Source organism: Hevea brasiliensis, chromosome 10 (assembly GCF_030052815.1).
Source record: "Hevea brasiliensis isolate MT/VB/25A 57/8 chromosome 10, ASM3005281v1, whole genome shotgun sequence".
In the NCBI taxonomy this organism is placed as follows: Eukaryota; Viridiplantae; Streptophyta; class Magnoliopsida; order Malpighiales; family Euphorbiaceae; genus Hevea; species Hevea brasiliensis.
This window is the reverse complement of record NC_079502.1, coordinates 98,249,741-98,271,646: the sequence shown is the minus strand read 5'-3', so window position 1 is coordinate 98,271,646 and position 21,906 is coordinate 98,249,741. Positions and strand designations below refer to the sequence as shown.

Genomic DNA, 21,906 nt, shown 5'->3' with positions numbered 1-21,906 from the left:
AAAATTAGTTTTACAAAATATAAGTTTTTGGGGAAGAGAAAATTGCATTCGAGTTGCTGTGGTGTAGTGGTTATCACGTTAGTCTTACACACTAAAGGTCCCCAGTTCGATCCTGGGCAGCAACATTCGTAGCAATGATTTTTCATAAATTTTTGGGACTTAACCTTGGAAACAAGCTGTAAATTACATTGAAAATTTGATACGTAATGCAATTTTTTAATTATCATTTTATTTTAATCTTTTCATATATATATATATATATATATATGATAAAAAAAATGAAAAGAATAATATAATGAATTCAAATTAAATATGCAAATTTGAAATTTTTTCAAATAATTAAAAAGAAAATTAATTCATTATATAAAATTAAATACATCACATGCATGTATGTAGATAATACCCTTACACAATAAGTAGTGCAAACAATCTCATAGTACCTGATGATATAATAATTTCTAGAAGGCTTTCCACACATACTAATTAAACAAATTATTCTTCAATTCCTACATGTTTTACAGATTCCTTTTGATCCATGTCCTTGGATTTTTCATTCTTATTGTCGCTGCTGGATTCTTCTGATAAGTAAGCAGGAGGTTCAGAATCATAGTATCTCAAATATACGAAAACCAGTATTCGACAGATGTGGTAGGAGACAGAACGCAGCAGAGGCAGATTCCTCTCAAGTGGAACCAAATTTGTTGTGGAGTCCCAAAAAACTACGGCAAGAGCGATGGTTCCCATAATGAGAAGGAGAGAGGACAGCGAAGAAAGTTTGCCTGATACTACATGTAATGCAGCCATGAACGCCAGAGACATCATCAAAAGAGCTACTCCGAAAAGTCTTTGTGCATTTATAAAAGCCTTTACAGGCACAGCGATATCACCGAGCAATGCATAAAAACAGAACAAAATGCAGATGATGGAGCAATAGAAAGAGGCGGTGTTGCAAATCATGAACAATTGAAACATGTGATTGTTTATCATTGTTGCTGTTCCTTTGTCTGGGTTATTATCAGGGCTATTATAACCACCAGGCAAGGCGAATCCAGCAGTAAAGGTGCCTGTGGCCACAAGTGTTCCTGCCGTTAACAGAGCCCCAACATAGTCCTTCATCCATTGAATTTTAGTTGGGTTTGGCAGCGTGGAAGCAATTCGCTTTTCCTTGTGTGTCTCTAAATCCAAATTTCTTTCACACCCAGCTGAAGTTAAAGAAATGGATGTTATGTTCTGTACAAATCATGTATAAAAAAATAGAATTGTTAGTATTATTAGTAGCTAATAATAAGAAGAAGAAGAAGAAGAAGAAGAAGAAGAAGAATTATACGATTTGCAATTTTATCTCTTCGAAAACGGAGATTTCCTTGTACTTGCAATAAACATCCAAAGGAGTTAACATTTCATTGTTGAGAGCATTCAAGTTGATTCCTTTGTGGCGAGTGAGAGAAAGCGCAACTCCAGGATGACAGTAACCTTCTGCCAAATGTAATGGAGTGTCTCCATTGAAGTCTCTCTCATTCACAAGCTTCCTCAGTTTAGGAGTTGCCAATATGTATCTCACCACGTTATCTTTTCCATACATGGCCGCTATATGAAGAATATTTCTACCTTTTGTTGTGAGCAGCTCTTCTGGATCAGGCCAGCACTCAACCAGCATTTTGATTACCTTAACATTACCTTCTTTGGATGCAATGTGAATTGGAAAGCAGCCATCATTATCTTTTTCAAAGATGATTGATCTAGATACACTTAAAAGGAAGCCAATTGCATCAAGATCACCTCTGTATGCCGCCCAGTGAAGAGGAGTTCCCCCATTTGCATCTTTGAACTGCATAAGTCGAGGATTTGCTTCCGCCATCTCTTTCAACATATCTAAAAAGCGAAAAATATTTCAATTTATTTGTTTCTAAGACAGGCAGATTTTTTGTTGGCATATAATTAATAATGAGAAATTCTTGCCGCATTATTCACAATAATTGAAATAATTATAAATAATTCACAAGTTTATCCACCACTATCCTAACATGTCATAATATCATTGATGTAGTTTGTTGATATAGTTTTTGAATAATGATGTGGTAAACTAAATCTACCTAAGAATTTCTCTATAATAATAGATTACGAGAGAGTGATGATATATATAGATCACAAGCACATACTATATAGAAAGAAAAGAACTGTGATTCCTGCTGATAAATACCTAATCTTTTTTCATTTATGGCAACATGAGCTGGTGAGTTTCCTTGTAGCCTTGAGAGTACATCGCCACAACGGGTTGCTGGAGGTTGCAATTCCAATAGTAAACCAAGAATCTTCTGGTTTCCAGTTTTGATTGCCATACACACTGGTGACCAGCCTTCCTCGTTTTCAAAATACCACACTTCTTGATCTTCAAGAATCAAGAATCGAGCCACTTCATAGTGATCATTAATCACAGCCTCGTGCAAAGCAGTGTTTCCAAGCTTATTCTTCATCATCGCTAATCGATTTTTAGTACTGCTTGTTTCTAGATTCTTATTTGGGTCATTCTTGGGTGTAGAGGAAGATGAGCTTGAAACATCTGCAGTAGATAATTCATTTGCACACCTTACAAGAATTTCTACGGTCTTCAGAATTCCCATTCTAGCAGCAAAATGCAGAGCCGTATTGCCTTTCATATCCTGCCTGGAAATAAGTTTTGGAAAATGGCAGGCAATGAGTTCTGCAATATCTTCTTTTTTGAAATTTACCGCCAAATGAAGCAATGAATTCTGCGAGGGGCCTGCTTGATTAAAGATGGACTGCAGAGATAGATTTTTTGAAACTGTTGCCAAGGCTTCAAGGAAGTTGTCTGCATTGCCTTCCTTTACTGCTTTATATAATTCTTGATCTATGAACCAAGGTTGCGCGTATTGTTCCAATTCTGGCTTTCCTTCTGCTGCTATCATCAATTCTTGTAGCAGCTTGCTTCTCCGCTCCAACCTTCCTTCTTCATCTACATGTATACTGAGAGCCATTAAGGCTTTAAAGACACTGAAATCTTCTACTGAGGCGGCGAAGGGACGCAAGGAGAAGGTTCTGCTTATTTGTGTGCAGAAGGGATATAAAGAGTTATTTGTGTGCACTTATGTGCTTATATATATAATTTAATTTGCAAGAAATTTTTTTTCTAAATCATGCACTTAAAATACAAATCACAAATATATGAGATTCATTTTGATTTATTGTAAATTTGATCTAGACAACAAAAATCCTCATTTATATATTCGAGCTCAAACTCCTAACAAACATAAAGATAATAAAGAACTAAAACCTTTTAAGTTGCCTAATTTAACTTATCTAGCAGTCAAGTCATATTACTCTGACAAATTAATATTTAAGTTCTTATTTACCCAATTCCCTACTTAGAAAAGAAAATTAGGTTTATCCCATCCATTGTGAGTGGCTGGGAGACGCATTTTGCTTTTTTCTCAATGAAGTCATTAAAAAAAAAAAAAAAGTTAAAGCATAAGAATAGGAAAAAAGAAAAGGCAAAGATAAAGATGGATCTCCTATTAAAGAATAAAATTTCCTGTAAAACAAAAATGTCTGTCTCCTCTTTACATTTGAAAGAAGATGCAAAGTTTAGGATCAATTTCGATCTATTATTTTAATATTTCTTTTAAATTCTTCATACTACAGTGTCATTAATTATTTTTATTTATAATCATATATAAAAATTATATATATATATATTTTAAAATTTTTATTTTTATTTTTTTATATAATAATAATAAATAAGCGTTGTTAAAATAAAAGTGTCGAGTCTATCTTATAGAAAACTCTAGTTTGATCACTTCTATTCTGAAAAGGTGTTGTGGTGTACTTTAAATTACTAATTAATTTAGGCAATTATTGATCTATTAATAATTAATTTCAGCTAGTCCATATTATATATATATATATATATATATATATATATATATATATATATATATATATATATATATATATATATATATATATATTATAAAAGCATAAAGTAAAAGAAAAAGGTGTTCATTAGATTACCAATATATTTCATATTTCATGCTTGCATTAGACTTAGATTTTGCTTTCCAGATTATTGTTATATTCTATATATTATTCGAATACAAAGACATTAGAAAATTACAAAGCAAAAAAGAAAAAGTGGTTAGTTCTCAATTAATTATTGAACGAATGTCCTAGCTAGCTTGCTCCTTCACTTATATTTGAAGTTTCAGTAACTAATGGATATCAACTGTTCAGCTGTTTGGGAAGAGAGAAAATATTGCAACATAATAGTACAAGAAAACAAATAATATTGGAATTTTATTTTCTAAGAATGTGTGTTTTCTAAATTGAATGGATATTCGGAATTTCAGTAAAAAAAATTCCAGTCTCTTTCAGATGTTGTAGTTTTATTAAAGTTTCAGATTGATATTTTATCCAAAAATCAGTAATATCTTAGCCGTCCGTCATGAATACTCTGGATCAATGCTCTTTTCTTCACAAATACATGGAATCAATTTTAAGGAATAAATTGTAGTATTATCTTTTGGTGCTTCAAGATTATCTTAAATTTCCATAAATTTACAACACAAATATTAATAAGTTGCCCTTATCATTTTTTTTAATGCAAAATTAGGATTGTTCTTCTTTTCACTAGATAATTAAAACTAGATTGTTGATCGAATAGATTGAATTGGATTAGTTCAAGTAAACCAAATTACCCGAGTACCATCTATACTAGTTTTTATCTTGCCAGATTGGGTGAAGGGGAAGGAAACTTGTTGTGGCGTCTAGAAAAAATGAATTTCAACTTCTTATCAAATAATTAAAAAGAAACTTTGTTTATTAATTAGATAAAATTAAACACATCACGCGCATGTAAATGACACACTTACAACAATCTCATAGTATGATGATACAATAATCTCTAGAAACTTGCTTTCCACACATATTAATTAAGCAAGTTATTCTTCAATTCCTACTTGTTTTATAGCTTCTTTTTCATCCATGTCGTTAGATTTTTCATTCATATTCTCGCTGCTGGATTGTTTTGATAAGTAAGCAGGAGGTTCAGAATGATAGTGTTTCATAAGTACGAAAACCATTAGTCGATGGATGTAGTAGGAGACAAAACGCATCAGAGGCAGAATCCAGTCACTTGGGAAAATGATTACTGTGGAGAGGAAAAAAAGAACGACAAGAGCGATGGTTAGAAGAGCGATGGTTCCCATGATGAGAGTGAGAGAGGCGAGCCAAGAAAGGTTGCCTGCTACTGCATGTAATGCAGCCATGAACGCCAGGGACATCATTAAAAGAGCTACTCCGAAAGTTATCTTTGCATTGTCAAAAGCATTTGCAGCTAAATGGACATCAGCGAGCATTGAATAAGCACAGCACAAAAGGCAGATGATGGAGCAGTAGAAAGAGGCGGTGTTGCAAATCATGAACAACTGAAACATATGATTGTTTATCAGTGTTGCTGTTCCTTTGTCTGGGTTATAACCACCGGGCAAGGCGAAACCAGCAGCAAAGGTGCCTGTGGCCACAAGTGTTCCTGCCGTTAACATACCTGCAACTTGCTCCTTCATCCATTCATTTTTTGATAGCTCTGGATGCATGCGAGGAATTCGCTTTTCCTTGTGTATCCCTAATAAATGAGACATTTTACACCCGGCTGAACTTAAAGCAGCGCCTGTTATAGACTGTACAATCATGTGTATATATATATAAAAAAATTATAATAATTATTATTAGCTGATGATTAATTACGAAAAGAAGAAGAAGAAGAAGAAGAAGGATTTACGTATTGCATTTTTATCTCTTCGGATGAGGAGAAGATCTTGTACATCGCAAAAACACCAAAAGGACTTAACATTTCATTGTTGCGAACATGCAAGTTGATTTCCTTGTGGCGTGTGAGAGAAAGCACAACTCCAGGATGACAGTAACCTGCTGCCAAATGTAATGGAGTGTCTCCATTGTTGTCTTTCTCATTCAAAATCTTCCTCAGTTCAGGAGTGGCCAATATGTATCTCACCACGTTATCTTTTCCATTCATGGCTGCTATATGAAGAATATTTCTACCTTCTTCTGTGAGCAGCTCTTCTGGATTAGGCCAGCACTTAACCAGCTTTTTTATTACCTTAATATGACCACATTTGGAAGCAATGTGAATTGGAAAATAGCCATCATTGTCTTTTTCAAAGATGATTGATCTAGATATTCTTACAAGGATGTCAACTGCATCAAGTTCACCAATTTGTGCTGCGCAGTGAAGAGGAGTTCGCCCATATGCATCTTTGAACAGTATAAGTTCAGGAATTGCATTCGCCATCTCTTCCAACATACCTAAAAAGTGAAAAATATGACAATTTTTTTTTGTTTCTAAAGGTAGATTTTTTGTTGGCATGTAATAGTGAGAAATTCTTGCCACGTTACAATTGAAGAATAATTATAAATAATTGACAAGTTTATCCATCACTATCATAACATGTCATAATAACATTGTAGTTAATTGATATAGTTTATGAATGATGTGGTAAAATAAATTAATCTACCTAGGAATTTCTCAATAATAATAGATTAGCAAGGAATGATGATATAGATCACAAGCACACACTTGCATATGTCTATTTATAATATGTTGAAAGAAAAGAAATGTGATTCCTGCTGACAAATACCAGAACATCTTCTATATATGGCAACATGAGCTGGTGAGTTTCCCTGTAGCCTTGAGAGTACATCGCCATAGCGGGTTGCTGGAGGTTGCAATTCCAATAGTAAACGAAGAATCTCCTGATTTCCATTTATGATTGCCAAACACATTGGAGACCAGCCTTGCTCGTTTTCAAAATACCACACTTCTCGATCTTCAAGAACCAAGAATCGAGCCACTTCAGAGTGATCATTCATCACGGCCTCGTGCAAAGCAGTGTTTCCAAGCTTATTCTTCATCATCGCTAATCGATTTTTAGAACTGCTTGTTTCTAGATTCTTATTTGGATCATTCTTGGGTGTAGAGGAAGATGAGCTTGAAACATCTGCAGTAGATAATTCATTTGCATGCCTTACAAGAATTTCTACGGTCTTCAGGATTCCCATTCTTGCAGCAAAATGCAGAGCAGTATTGCCTTTCACATCCCGCTTGGAAATAAGTTCTGGAAAATGACAGGCAATGAGTTCTGCAATATCTTTCTTGTTGAAATTCACTGCCAAATGGAGCAATGAATTCTGCGAGGGGCCTGCTTGATCAAAGATGGACCGCAGAGAGAGATTTTTTGAAACTGTTGCCAAGGCTTCAAGGAAGTTGTCCACATTGCCTTCCTTTACTACTTTACATAAGTCTTGATCTATGAAGCCAGGTTGCACGGATTGTTCCAATTCTGGCTTTCCTTCTACTGCTATCATCAATTCTTGTAGCTGCTTGCTTCTCCGCTCTAAACTTCCTTCTTCATCTACATGTATACTGAGAGCCATCAAGGCTTTAAATACACTGAAAGCTTCTATTGAGGCGGCGAAGGGACACAAGGAGAAGGTTCTGCTTATTTGTGTGCAGAAGGGACAAGAGAAGGTTTTGCTTATAATTTGTGTGCACTTATATATATATATATATAAGAGTGAAGAAAAAAATATATAAAAATTAAAATAAGTGAGGAATCATTAATTAGTTACAATTCCAACAATTTCATTGATAAATTCGAGTTCAAAATTTTAACAAACATGAGACAATGAAAAATTAAAAACATTTAGTTTACTTATTCTGATTTATCTAATAAGTAAGGCATATCTCAAATTTGAGTTCTCATTTTCCATTAAAAAAAAAAATTTTTAGGTTTATCCCATCCATTGTGAGGGGCTAGAGATACATTTTGCTTTTTTCTCAATGAAGTCATCAAAAAAGTTGACGCAGGAAGAATAAGAAAAAGAAAAAGAAAAGGAAAAAGAAAAAGGCAAAGATGGATCTCCTGTTAAAGAATAAAATTTCCTGTAAAAAAGAAAAAAAAAATGTTTGTCTCCTCTTTACATTTGTTAAAAACTTATCTGTCAATGGCTGGAGCTTAAGATGCTATTATTTTAATATTTCTTTTGAATTGTTCATACTACAGTTTCATCTCTTTTATTTATTGTTTTAAACTAGTTAATTATAAAGGATTAATAAGAAAGTTGAAAGGAAAATTACTTGTTTCCCATCAGGGTATGTCCCGAATTCAATAAAAGAATTATATATTTCTTTAAATTTATATGTAATTTTATATTGCATTATATATTTTTACATTTGCTAATTTTGTATTTAAAACACATACACATTACATATGTGTTTTATAAATTTTTTAACTTGTAATTATTTTATTTATAATTATGTATAAAAATTTTTAATATATATATTTTAAAAAAATTATTTTCATTTTTTCTTATATAATAATAATAATAAATAAATAAATAAATAAGTGCTATTAAAGCAAAAGTGTTGAGCCTACTTTATAGAAAACTCTAATTTGATCACTTCTATTCTGAACAGTTGTTGTGATGTACTTTAAAATACTAATTAATTTAGGTAATTACTGATCTATTAATAATTAATTTCACCTAGTCCATATATATATATATATATATATATATATTATAAAAGCATAAAGTAAAAGAAAAAGGTGTTCATTAGATTGCCAATATATTTCATCTTTCATGCTTTAATTAGACTTAGATTTTGCTTTCCAAATTATTGTTATTCTGGGTGAATATATATATTTTTTTAATTTTTAATTAAGTATGTAGGTGGTTTACTTAATAAGGATTATTAAGATTTCAATAGAAGAGTGTCAGTTTGATAAAAAAAAAAAAGAAAAAATTAGTAGATGTGTCAATTTTATTTGGAAGTTTGGAGGTTATATCTATATAAAGATTTTATTAAGTTTTTGACTATTTTTCATTTTAAAATGATTACTATAGACCTGATTATAGGCAGATGAAAATCATATTAATTTAGATTAGATCAAAATAGGTTAAATTTGTTTTAACTCAAGCTAGAATGAATTGAATAAGAATTATATCAAAATTATTCATCTGGTTTTGAGACAAACAAGATTTTTTTTCATTTTAAAAGAAAATGAACCGTTGAATTTGAATCAAACAGATACCAAAATCAAAATAAAAAAAAAAAATCTTTAAATAAGTTTGGTATTGCCTTAACAATTATATGATATGGCTTTACCATTAGTATATACCTCGGTTCGTGTTAAGAATAGTATGCATAAGTCATATGTACTAAAACACAGATTGAACCATCTCAGAAGCTAGATAATTTAGTGATTTGTACTCTTCTCTTATGTCTGCTTGTTGAAGCCATTGCACAAATGCCCAGGGTATGTTCAGGACTATATAAACCTGTCATCAAGAGATGAAATTAGGCTGAGATGCTGGTGGTGTCTGCACATAGAGAGAGGAACATTGCACCGATCAGATGAGCCACCGGCATCACCTACACATCTCACTAGTCACCTATTCAATTAGAAGGGGGAGATTTGTGTCATGCTACTAAGGCAATGAGATACCAGGCTTATAAAAAAAAATGAAGTATTGTTGGTATAAATCTAGACAACAATATCAAGATCATTATCAGGATAACATAAATCTTTCAACAAGCAGAGATAAAACCCTGTAAAGCCAATAAATATTCTGATGTTGCAGCACCTTATAAACTGAACCAAAGCCACCCTTACCAAGTTTGTTAGCTGGAGAGCAGTTGTTAGTGGCTGCAACTATGGTGCATACATAAATATTTCTAATATATTTAAGAACCTAACCCTTTTTGCAACGGGATCAAAATACATTACTGGCATTGGTACTTTGAAAACATATTATTTATATGAATTTTAATTCTAGTTGTTCCTTTCATGGAAAAAATTTCCCCCATCTCAGCAAGCTACACATATTAGTTCCTCTTATTATTCTTTCTACAACAGGTGCACTTCTGAATTGCTGCTTTCAGCAATGTCTCTCCATGGCTAACAGGAAACCATGGATATTTGGTCAATGGAGGCACCAACCAACCATGACGCTACACTAATTCGTGGATTGTGATTCAATGCTGACAAAAAAAAAATAGAAAATAGAAATTCAGTAGGACTTTGGGTTGAGGGGTGGTCGAAGAACTGCCACCACCATTACCTCCAGGACCAGCAAAACCTGCCCCGGCAACCAGGACTGCTGCCACCAGAAGAAGCTCTATATATATGACCTGTCTGGACGATGCAAAATGACGTGGACTTTCTCTCTTTTCCTTAAAAAGTTGCAGAAGTTTGGAACCTAATTCTTTTCTAGATTTCCACTTTACTGATCTTCTTGCTATTTTCACTTCTTTTTAACTTTCTTCGCCTGGTTCATTTTGGAACTAATTATGATGAACGTGTATCACAATGGCATTAAAGTTAAAGATGCGTTAATAGTAGATCATCAATAATGAAAATATATATTTTTTATCAATAAAATTTAGTACTTAAATCTAAAATATCATCATAAAATTGTTCTCATACTATTAATAATTGCAATTTAGCTTAGCCTTGAAATCATGATATTATCTTTTGTTGAGAACTGATTCAAACTTCAGTTTTTCTGTTCCTATTTTCCTACTGTGTTCCATGTTTTCTTTTTTGTTATTTGAGTCATGCACATGATGTTAAGTGATTCCTTATTTTTTTGAATTAGTTTGTTATTGTTGTCTTTTTTTGCCTATTTAATAGGCAGTCTTAGTATCAAATAAAAACATAGCAGAGAGAAGTTTCCAACAGAAACTTTTGTGCTTATCTATTATCTTTCAATGTTTGAATTTTGTAAAAACTCTTCTAAGTTCCTAACAAAAGTTGTATCAGAGCTTGGTTGGGTCTTGCACTGGGCAATTGAGAAAAGTGAGTTACGAGAGAAACACGAGAGATTGAGTGATGGCAGCAAACACTATCTCTTCCTCTCAGCCTCTTATACCTGTCTTCAATGGAGAGAAGTACGAATTCTAAAGTATTGAGATGAAGACTTTGTTTAAATCTCAAGACCTTTGGGATTTGGTTGAGAATGGATACACTGATCTAGATGGTGAAACTCAAAGGGATTCAAAAGCCTTCTTCTTTATCAAACAAGTGGTACATGAGAACATATTTTCAAGGATTATGGCAACAACTACAGCAAAGGAAGCTTGGAGAATTTTGTAGAAGGAGTTTCAAGGGGATGCAAAAGTTATTGCTGTAAAATTGCAATCTCTTCGTCGAGATTTTGAGACATCAATCATGAAGAAAGAGGAGTCAATGCAGGACTTCCTCTGTAGGGTCTCTGCAATTGTTAGCAAAATGAGATCCTTTGGTTAGACAATTAAGGATCAAACAATTATTGCAAAGGTTCTAAGGAGTCTGAACTCGAAATTTGTCACGTCGTCGTTGCCATAGAGGAATCCAAGGATATGTCTGTATTTTCATTTGAAGAATTGATGGGATCCTTACAAGCACATGAAGCAAGATTGAACCACACAATGGAACAAAGTGAAGAGAAGGCTTTTCAATGTGAAGGGAGAATCTTCAAACAAACAAGAAGACTTCAATCAGTATGACAAACAACCTTGGACCCATGGAAGAGGAGGATTCTGTGGTCGTGGTTGTGGCAGAGGAAGAGAGGTCAATTTGATGGGCAATAAAGGCAGTCCAATAAGCAAAGAAATAACAAGAATGGCATTCAATGCTATCATTGTAAGAGATATGGTCATATAAAAGCTTATTGTTGGTACAAAGATCAACAAGTGAATTATGCACAGGAGGAGAAAGAAGAGGAGGAATTCAAGCTTTTTATGGCTAAACTTGAAAAAATAGAAGTTTCAGGTGACATTTGGTTTTTGTACAGTGGTTGTTCTAACCACATGACAGGTCTGCATTCGTTGTTTAAAGAGCTAAATGAATCTTATAAGATCAAGGTGAGGCTTGGAGATGATAAACAAATGCAGGTGGAAGGAAGAGGCACTGTAGCAGTCAATAGCGGTGGAGATACAAAGCTCCTACACAACATATTTTTTGTTCCCAGTCTAACACATAATTTATTGAGCGTAGGACAATTGGTGGCCAATGGCTTCTCAATATAGTTCGAAAACTCTTCCTGTGTGATCAAAGATCAGAAAACAAACCAGATTGTAGTTAAGGTATGCATGACTCAAAACAAGCTATTTCCTCTTGAAATCTCTTGTATTGAAAAGCATGCTTTAGCTGTTAAAGGAAAAGATGAATCTAAAATTTGGCATTTAAGATATGGGCTCTTGAACATAAAAGGTTTAAAATTGATGCATCAAAAAGAAATGGTGTCTGGGTTACCTAACATTGAATCAGTAGATTTGTGTGAAGCATGTGTATATGGGAAACAAAGTAAAAAACCATTTCCTATTGGTAGATCATGGAGAGCTTCAAGTAGTCTAGAACTTATGCATGCTGATCTATGTGGCCCTATGAAAACTAAATCCTTTGGAGGAAGTCAGTATTTCTTGTTGTTTACAGATGACTATAGCGGAATGAGCTGGGTGTATTTTCTTCAACTCAATTCTGAAGCTTCTGGAGCATTCAAGAGGTTTAAAGTGCCAGTAGAGAAGCAAAGTGGCAAGTGTATCAATGTAACACCCCAAATTTTAAATGTATTATTTTGTGAGTAATATTAATATTTTTATTTTATTTAAATTTTAGGAAATTATTTGAAATTTTTCAGATTTTCGAAATCGGGTTTGATTTCCCGAAAATATAAAACTTTGATGATTTTTAAAAATTAATTTAAAAACCACGTGACAAAACTAAAAATATATTTGGAGTTTACGAATTTTTCTGAGTTTTCTAGAATTTTTTCAAAATTTTTGGGTCTCATTTTCGGTCCCAAGGCAGAGTAAAAATTCAAAATTTTGTATCTTGAATCGGACCGACCGAATTGAACCGGACCGGATCGGACCGATCGAATCGAACCAGCTTTCTCCTTCTTTTCTTCCCTTCCCCCGCGCGTCCCGTCCCTCCTCCTCTCTCTCCCGTTTTCTCTCTCCTCCCTCACCCCCAGGCCGTGCCGCCGCCTCCCCAGCCTCCCCACCTTGCCAGCGCACTGCCCCGACGCCTCCCCACCACCGGTCGGCCTTCCAAGCGGCCAAAAATGACGCGCGAAGACCCACCTGCGTGCGCCCGCCATTTTGGCTTCCCGGCCTAAATCCCGCCGATCCGGCCACCGATTGGGTTGGGTCTTATGTCAAACAACATCTACACCTCGAGAGCTTTCCATAGACACCAAGACGACAAAAATCCATCAAGCAATTTGTCCAATTTTTGTCCGAAAAGTTTTAGCCTATTTTAACTTTTGGGCTAGATTTCTCGCAAACTGTGAACCCTACGAGAAAACCGAGAGTATCAGAGAGCTCCACTCGTCGAGAGCTTCGCGACAATATAAATTTCAAAATTTTCCGACATCGTTTTTCGGTGGGTCCCACGAAACTTCGTAATATTTTTTTGAGCATTAAATGAGCTTAGAAAATTTCGTAAAAATTATATACTAACTCCCGTGTTGTGGGCTTCGTGTAGGTACCTTCAATTCGAGGAAATTTGACAGTTGTCTGGGTCTGTGAATTTTCGGCTAGACAGATCGGCTACTGAAAAAGTCTCCGAATTGGATCGAGATTTTGGCTACCCCACTATTGTCAAATGTCTTGAGCGCGTCCCCGGAGTCGGAATCGGCATAGGTAAACCTGAACCTTGCTTTTTCGTAATTTTCTAGTGCGTAAATGGGATTAAAAATCCATAAAATATTTGTGGTAGCTCAGAAAATTATGATTCTTTTTGCAATAGCCTAGTAATATTGCTAAGGACCGCGGGGCAAAGTTTTAGAATTTTTAAAGTTTATTTGGGTAGTTTTTGCAAAAAGGGTCAATTATAAGGACTAAACTGTAATTTTACATATTGTGATTGATGACTGTTTGGATGGGCCCAGGAGGGGTTGTGTGATATGATTGAGTTGTGGGTGTATGGTTGGTGGATATAGAAGTGTGTTTTAAACCCATTTGCAGGTTGGGTAGGTCCTATGTATAGGGGAGACTTTGCTGGATTTTCGGCACGACTTAGGACGTATTTGGTCTTTTCTTGGTTTATATTGAGTCGATTGTATTAAATAATTGTAATAAAATTATCAGATGAGCCGGGACAGCCTTCTTCCTCCGCCCAGCCGCCACAGTGACTGCTGTTAAGTCTGTGAGCAAAATATTAATTTTAATTGTAATTTCGATATTATTATATGTTCAAGCATGCCCATGCATCACTTATATGTAAATATCTATGTAGTTAAACTCTAAGCACATTTTATATTGCATTCATAACTGTTAAGTGCCATGGATGTTGTTGTGGTAATTTGGAGCAGTATGCGTGAGTTGGCGTGCGTGTGGTGTGGTGTTGGCTATGGACTGGACGGGTAGACACGGCTTGAGATCTTCGTTGGGACCCGGTCCTTCGGGGTAGACACGGCTTGAGTTCTTCGCTGGAACCCCGATTTGGTTTATTAAGTGGAAGTCTGAGCTGAGTTTTTCGCTGGCACAGGTTAGAATAAGAGAGCTATATAGGGGATCAGCTCCCATATATGTATTGTTTGACATTATCGGGTGTGTGAGTGCTCCAAATTACCTGATGTTACATTTCACTCTACGAGTGCATTAGCTTTAGATAGTTATAGAGATTATGGATAAAATTGATATTTTACTCTCGAGTTGAACGCTCACTCCTGTTCATTATTTTTAGACTCTGAGGAGGATTTTGTTGTGGTTAACCTGCTTTTCTCCTTCGCAGGTCATTTATTCATGTTTGTATAATTCTGTTAACTTCTAGATTTCCGCATGTGTTAGACATTTTTATTTGATGTGGGTCTGTAATATAAATTGTCATGTTGGACCTGTAAACTTATTATTATATGTATGTTTGTTGGACTGAATGAGGGAGCTGAGCTCCCATTTATTTTTATGACATTGAGTATGTGGAGGGTGAGCTGAGCTCCCCAATTGATTATATATTGTGTTTACAGGTTGGGTGAGTCAAAAACTCCCCGTTGAAAGGTCCACTTTATGGCCGGACTCTGTCCAATTGAATTCTTGAAATTGAGCCCAAATGGGCCTTAGAGTTGGGTTAAGGAATAGTTAGGCTTACTACGGGCCTCAAGGGCTTTAGGCCCAGGTCCTAGTGCCGGTCCGGCTCATAGGTTGGGTCGTGACAAATGTGGTATCAGAGCTTAGGCTCCAGATTCATAGGAAATAATTGTCTAAAGTGTTAGGAAGAGTCTACTAGGAGTCACATGCGGAAAATAGGGTCCACATTCGTCTTGCATTGTCATCTTTGCTTCTAGTTTCTGCTTCATATAATTATGTATATTTATGAGTTTATAAAGCTGTGTAACATGCTGTTTTGAATTTTGTGGGCTAATGCTGCTGAATTTCAGGAAAATGAGTAGAAGCAGGAGAGGCGCCTTTGCACGAGAACGGATGTGCTCGACGAGGTGTCAAGACAGATGATGGCGCCGCCCGAGGAGGCGGGGTAGGAGGCTTAGAGCTGCTCAAATAGAAGAGCAGTTGCCACCAGTTCAGGATCAGTCTTTTATGGCACAGGGTCCCATGGACCCAATGACAGCTACTCTAGCTGGTTTGCAGAGAACCATCGATATGACGGCACAGTATATGGTCCATCCTCCTCAACAGCAGTAGTCCATCGCACCAAGAGGGGAACCTTACAAGTAAATAATAAATTTCAAGAAGTTGGTGCCTGGTACTTATGATGTGTCAGATGATGCCTATCGGTTTTTGGATTCCTGCAGACAGGCAGGAACAGAGTTGCAGTTGACTGATAGAAGACTTATAGAGTGTATGCAGCATGTCATGGGGCCTATGCCCAGACAATGGATGAATGACTACATATTACCTCGGATGGAGGGTTTGTCGTGGACCTAGTTTGTAGAACTGTTTATCAACAGATTTGTACCAGAAAGTTTCAGAGATCAAAAGCAGTGGGCCTTTGAGGCCTTAAGACAGAATGGCAGGTCTGTAGATGAATATGCTACAGAATTTCTGGAACTGAGCAGGTATGCCCCTACAGCAGTAGCTACAGAAACTATGAAGGTGAAGAGATTCCTAAAGGGGCTTGACAGGAGGTATGCAAACCTGGCCATGATGTCTGATTAGTCTTTTGATGTGGTAGTTGATCGAGCCAGACAGATTGAGATTAGCTATGCTGTGGATGACAGCGGAAGGGCAAAGAAAAATAGAGCAGAGGGTTCTTCAGGTGTTCCCCACATGGGTACTACGGATAGTGGTGGCCAAACTAATTACAGAGGAAGAAGCAGGAATAAGAGGAGTGGTTTTAGACACAAATCTCGAGGATTCAGACCAGGGTACGGATCCAGCAGTGGTCACAGTTCGGGATACAGCAGTTCTGGGTCTGGTTCAGGATCCTCCTTGGCACCTTGTGCACAGTGTGGAAGAGGACATTCAGGACCTTGTATGATGGGTTTAGGAGTATGCTTCAGATGTGGCCAACAAGGTCACTTTGCTAGGGAATGCCCAGTGTTCAGTGAGCCACAGATGGGGTCACAGGGTTTTGTTGCAAATGTTCCTCGTCAGTTGTATCCTGGTGCTTCCAGCATGGCAGGCAGTCAGTTCAGTGGCCAACAGGGCCGAGGATAAGGGGGACATGGATTTGGAGGCAGATCAGGAGATAGAAGTCAGTATCAAGGTTCTGCCACCCAGGGTAGGGGTCAAGCTCGGATTTTCACCCTGACCCATCAGGATGCTCAGGCTTTCCAATGCAGTTGTGGTAGTTATTCTTCTGGTCTGTTCCTATGAGGCTCGTGTTTTAATAGATCCGGGTGCTACGCACTCATTTGTCTCCCCAGTGTTTGCCATGAGATTGGGTAGGAACCCTACAACATTAGAATGCCCTTTGTCTGTAGCTACCCCGCTTAGTGACAACATAGATGTAGATATGGTTTTTCCGGATAGCCAAGTAGTAGTGGATGAAAAGATCCTCCCAATAGACTTGGTTCCTCTACCAGTAATGGATTTCGATGTAATATTAGGAATGGATTGGTTGGCAACTCATTATGCCACTTTAGACTGCAGGAACAAAAAGGTGTATTTCCACATACCTGGTGTGGAAGAGTTTAGCTTTGATGGTGACAGGAGCGTAGCTCCATATAATTTAGTGTCAGCAATTAATGCTAGAAAAATGTTGAGGGTATTTGGCATTGGTAAGAGATACATCTGTAGAAAGTGTCAACATGGAAAATGTTTCTGTTCTCAGAGAATTCATGGATGTCTTCCCTGAGGAGCTTCCAGGGTTGCCACCAGGAAGGGAAATAGAGTTTTGCATTGATGTTGTGCCGGGTACAAACCCCATATCAATGCCGCCTTACAGGATGGCACTAGCAGAATTGAAAGAGTTAAAGGAGCAACTACAGGAGCTTTTGGACAAGGGTTTTATACGTCCGAGCACTTCACCCTGGGGTGCTCCTGTTTTATTTGTGAGAAAGAAGGATGGGTCCTTGAGGTTGTGTATTGACTATAGACAGCTGAACAAGGTGACTGTGAAGAACAAGTATCCACTTCCTTGGATCGATGATCTGTTTGATCAGCTCCAAGGAGCTAGATTCTTTTCCAAGATAGACCTGCGATCAGGCTACCATCAGTTGAGAATCAGGAAAGAGGATGTCTCCAAAATAGCATTCAGGACAAGATATGGTCATTATGAGTTCTTGATGATGTCTTTTGGACTCACTAATGCACCAGCAGCCTTCATGGACTTGATGAACAGAGTGTTCAGGGCATTCTTGGATCGTTTTGTCATCGTATTCATAGATGAAATTTTGGTATACTCTCGGATCGAGGAAGAACACGTGTGGCACTTGAGGATGGTGTTGCAGACTTTGAGGGAGCACCAGCTATATGCCAAATTTTCAAAATATGAATTTTGGCTAGAAAGCATCTCATTCTTGGGACACGTGGTTTCTAGTGAAGGTATTCAAGTGGATCCCAAGAAAATTGAAGCTATAACTGATTGGCTTAGGCCTACAACAGTCACTGAGGTGCGAAGTTTCCTGGGTCTAGCTGGCTACTATAGGCGTTTTGTGCAGGATTTTTCCAGGATAGCGACTCCCCTAACTAAATTAACTCGGAAGAATGTTCCATTCATTTGGACAGATGATTGTGAGGAGAGTTTCTAGAAGCTTAAGGAGTGTCTAACCACCGCCCCGGTGTTGACACTACCGATGAGTGGTGAAGGATATACCGTGTACTGTGACGCCTCCAGAGTTGGCTTAGGGTGTGTTTTAATGCAGAATGGAAAAGTGGTGGCTTATACTTCAAGGCAGCAGAAGAGGCATGAGCAGAACTACCCCACCCATGATTTAGAAATGGCGGTTGTAGTCTTTGCACTAAAAATCTGGAGACACTACCTGTATGGTGAAGTGTTCGAGATATACACCGACCATAAGAGTTTGAAGTACATCTTCTAACAGAGGGATTTAAATTTGAGACAGAGGAGATGGATGGAGCTTCTAAAGGACTATGATTGCACCATCCAGTACCACCCTGGGAAGGCCAATGTAGTAGCAGATGCTTTGAGCAGAAAATCTTCTGGCAGCTTAGCGCACATATCAGCGGAGAAGAGACCGTTGATTCAGGAAGTACATGAGTTGATAGATCAAGGTCTAATCCTAGATCTTTCAGATGAGGGGGTATTGTTGGCTCATTTTTCAGTGAGACCAGACCTGCGAGATAGAGTCAGAGTTTCCCAGCACAGAGACCAACAATTGATGAAGATCATAGAAAGAGTACATCAGGGTGAAGGTGGTGAGTTTGGATTTGCCAATGATGGCGCCCTTATGCAAGGTTCTAGGATATGTGTGCCCGACATGGACAACTTCAGAAATGAAATCATGCGAGAGGCATACTATACACTGTACAATGTCCACCCAGGCTCCCCCAAGATATACCATGATGTGAAAGATAACTATTGGTGGAATGGCATGAAGAGAGACATAGCAGACTTTGTGTCTAAATGCTTGACTTGTCAGAAGGTGAAATTTGAACACCAGAGGTCGTCATGGAAACTGCAAGAGCTCCCTATCCCAGAATGGAAGTGGAAAATGATTACTATGGATTTTGTGACTGGGTTGCCTCGTACCACATGAGGATATGATTCGATATGGGTAATTGTAGATCGCCTAACTAAATCAGCTCATTTCTTGCCTGTGAAGATCACATATTCTGTTGCACAGTACGCCCGACTCTATATTCGAGAAATAGTCAGATTGCATGGAGTTCAGGCTTCCATAATATCTGACAGAGGGCCCCAGTTTACTTCTTGATTTTGGAGGAAGTTACAGGAGGCACTTGGCACACAGTTGAACTTTAGTACCGCTTTCTACTCTCAGACAGACGGATAGTCCAAAAGGACAATCCAGACACTGGAAGACATGCTTCGCATGAGCATTTTGGATTTTGGAGGTCAATGGGATGATCAGCTACCTTTGGTAGAGTTTGCCTACAACAACAGTTATCATTCCAGCATAAGGATGGCACCCTATGAGGCACTATACGAAAGAAAGTGTAGGTCTCCTCTGTGTTGGACAGAAATGGGAGAAGCAAAGGTGCATGATGTAGACCTAGTGCAGTACACTTCAGAGATAGTTCCTTTAATCAGGGAACGATTGAAAACAACTTTCAGTAGGCAGAAGAGTTATGCAGACCCCAGACGGAGGGATGTGGAGTTTGCAGTAGGCGACTACGTATTCCTAAAGGTTTATCCGATGAAGGGAGTCATGAGATTTGGAAAGAAGGGCAAGTTGGCACCTCGGTATATTGGACCTTTTGAGGTGACGGATAGAGTTGGAGCAGTTGCCTACCGGTTGGAGTTACCACCCAACCTTTCCCACATTCATCCTGTATTCCACATCTCCATGCTCAGGAAATACATTTCTGATCCTTCTCATGTGTTATAGTCGGATGTAGTAGAGCTGAAAGAAAACTTGACATTTGAGGAGTAACCTGTAGCCATAGTGGACTATCAAGTGAGGCAGTTAAGATCAAAACAGATCCCTATGGTTAAGGTTTTGTGGAGGAGCCAGTCAGTGGAAGAGTGCACTTGGGAGTCAGAGCGGGACATGCGTAGCAAGTACCCTTATCTATTCAATGTGTAATTCTGTACTTTATTCTGCCTTGTGTAAAAATTCGAGGACGAATTTTCTGTAAGGGGGGAAGAATGTAACACCCCAAATTTTAAATGTATTATTTTATGAGTAATATTAATATTTTTATTTTATTTAAATTTTAGGAAATTATTTGAAATTTTTCAGATTTTCGAAATCGGGTTTGATTTTCCGAAAATATAAAACTTTGATGATTTTTAAAAATTAATTTAAAGACCACGTGGCAAAACTAAAATATATTTGGAGTTTACGAATTTTTCTGAGTTTTCTAGAATTTTTTCGGAATTTTTGGGCCTCGTATTCGGTCCCAAGGCAGAGTAAAAATTCAAGTTTTTGTATCTTGAATCGGACCGACTGAATCAAACCGGACTGAATCGGACCGGTCGAATCGAACCGGCCTTCTCCTTCTTTTCTTCCCTTTCCCCGCGCGTCCCGTCCCTCCTCCTCTCTCTCCTGTTTTCTCTCTCCTCCCTTACCCCCAGGCCGCGCCGCTGCCTCCCCAGCCTCCCTACCTCCCTGACGCCTCCCCACCGCCGGCCGACCTTCCAAGCGGCCGGAAACGACGCGCGAAGACCCACCTGGGTGCGCGCCGTTTCGACTTCCCGACCGAAATTCGGCCACTGATTGGGCCGGGTCTTGTGTCAAACAACATCTACACATCGAGAGCTTTCCATAGACACCAAGAACACCAAAATCCATCGAGTGGTTTGTCTAATTTTTGTCCGGAAAATTTTAGCCCATTTTGACTTTTAGGCTAGATTTCTTGCAAACCGTGAACCCTACGAGAAAATCGAGAGTACCAGAGCGCTCCACTCGTCGAGAGCTTCGCGGTAATATAAATTTCAAAATTTTCTGACATCGTTTTTCGGTGGGTCCCACAGAACTTTGTAATATTTTTCCGAGCATTAAATGAGCTTAGAAAATTCCGTAAAAATTATATACTAACCCCCGTGTTATGGGCTTCGTGTAGGTACCTTCAATTCACGGAAATCCGACAGTTGTCCAGGTCTGTGAATTTCCAGCCAGACAGACCGGCTACCGAAAAGGTCTCCGAATTGGAATGAGATTTTGGCTACCCCACCATTGTCAAATGTCCCGAGCGCATCCCCGGAGTCGGAATTGGCATAGGTAAACCCGAACCTTGCTTTTTCGTAATTTTCTAGTGCTTAAATGGGATTAAAAATCCATAAAATATTCGTGGTAGCTCAGAAAATTATGATTCTTTTTGCAATAGCCTAGTAATATTGCTAAGGACCGCGGGGCAAAGTTTTAGAATTTTTAGAGTTTATTTGGGTAGTTTTTGCAAAAAGGGTCAATTATAAGGACTAAACTGTAATTTTACATATTGTGATTGATGACTGTTTGGATGGGCCTAGGAGGGGTTGTGTGATATGATTGAGTTGTGGGTGTATGGTTGGTGGATATAGAAGTGTGTTTTAAACCCATTTGCAGGTTGGGTAGGTCCTAGGTATAGGGGAGACTCTGTTGGATTTTCGGCACGACTTAGGACGTATTTGGTCTTTTCTTAGTTTATATTGAGTCAATTGTATTAAATAATTATAATAAAATTGTCAGGTGAGCCGAGACAGCCTTCTTCCTCCGCCCAGCCGCCACAGTGACTGCTGTCAAGTCTGTGAGCAAAATATTAATTTTAATTGTAATTTCGATATTATTATATGTTCAAGCATGCCC

At 37.6% G+C, this 21,906-nt stretch overlaps 2 protein-coding genes and 1 non-coding gene across 3 annotated transcripts; 1 reads left to right on the top strand and 2 right to left on the bottom strand.

Annotated features, from left to right (window-relative positions):
* The first annotated feature begins 52 nt into the window (after nucleotides 1-52).
* Nucleotides 53-125, top strand: TRNAV-UAC (transfer RNA valine (anticodon UAC)). Its single transcript has one exon. It is a non-coding gene; the product is annotated as a tRNA-Val (tRNA).
* A 288-nt stretch (nucleotides 126-413) lies between these two features.
* LOC110668202 (protein ACCELERATED CELL DEATH 6-like) lies at nucleotides 414-3,078 on the bottom strand. The gene is made up of 3 exons (XM_021829352.2): nucleotides 2,201-3,078; nucleotides 1,328-1,872; nucleotides 414-1,230 (listed from the first exon to the last, which is right to left on the bottom strand). Exons 1-3 carry the CDS (start codon nucleotides 2,994-2,996, stop codon nucleotides 493-495), a joined length of 2,079 nt encoding a protein of 692 aa, XP_021685044.2. The 5' UTR covers nucleotides 2,997-3,078; the 3' UTR covers nucleotides 414-492.
* A 1,747-nt stretch (nucleotides 3,079-4,825) lies between these two features.
* On the bottom strand, nucleotides 4,826-7,557 carry LOC110668200 (protein ACCELERATED CELL DEATH 6). The gene is made up of 3 exons (XM_058128408.1): nucleotides 6,672-7,557; nucleotides 5,795-6,339; nucleotides 4,826-5,693 (listed from the first exon to the last, which is right to left on the bottom strand). The coding sequence occupies exons 1-3, from the start codon at nucleotides 7,465-7,467 to the stop codon at nucleotides 4,956-4,958; spliced, it is 2,079 nt and encodes a 692-aa protein (XP_057984391.1). The 5' UTR covers nucleotides 7,468-7,557; the 3' UTR covers nucleotides 4,826-4,955.
* Between the last annotated feature and the right edge of the window lie 14,349 nt (nucleotides 7,558-21,906).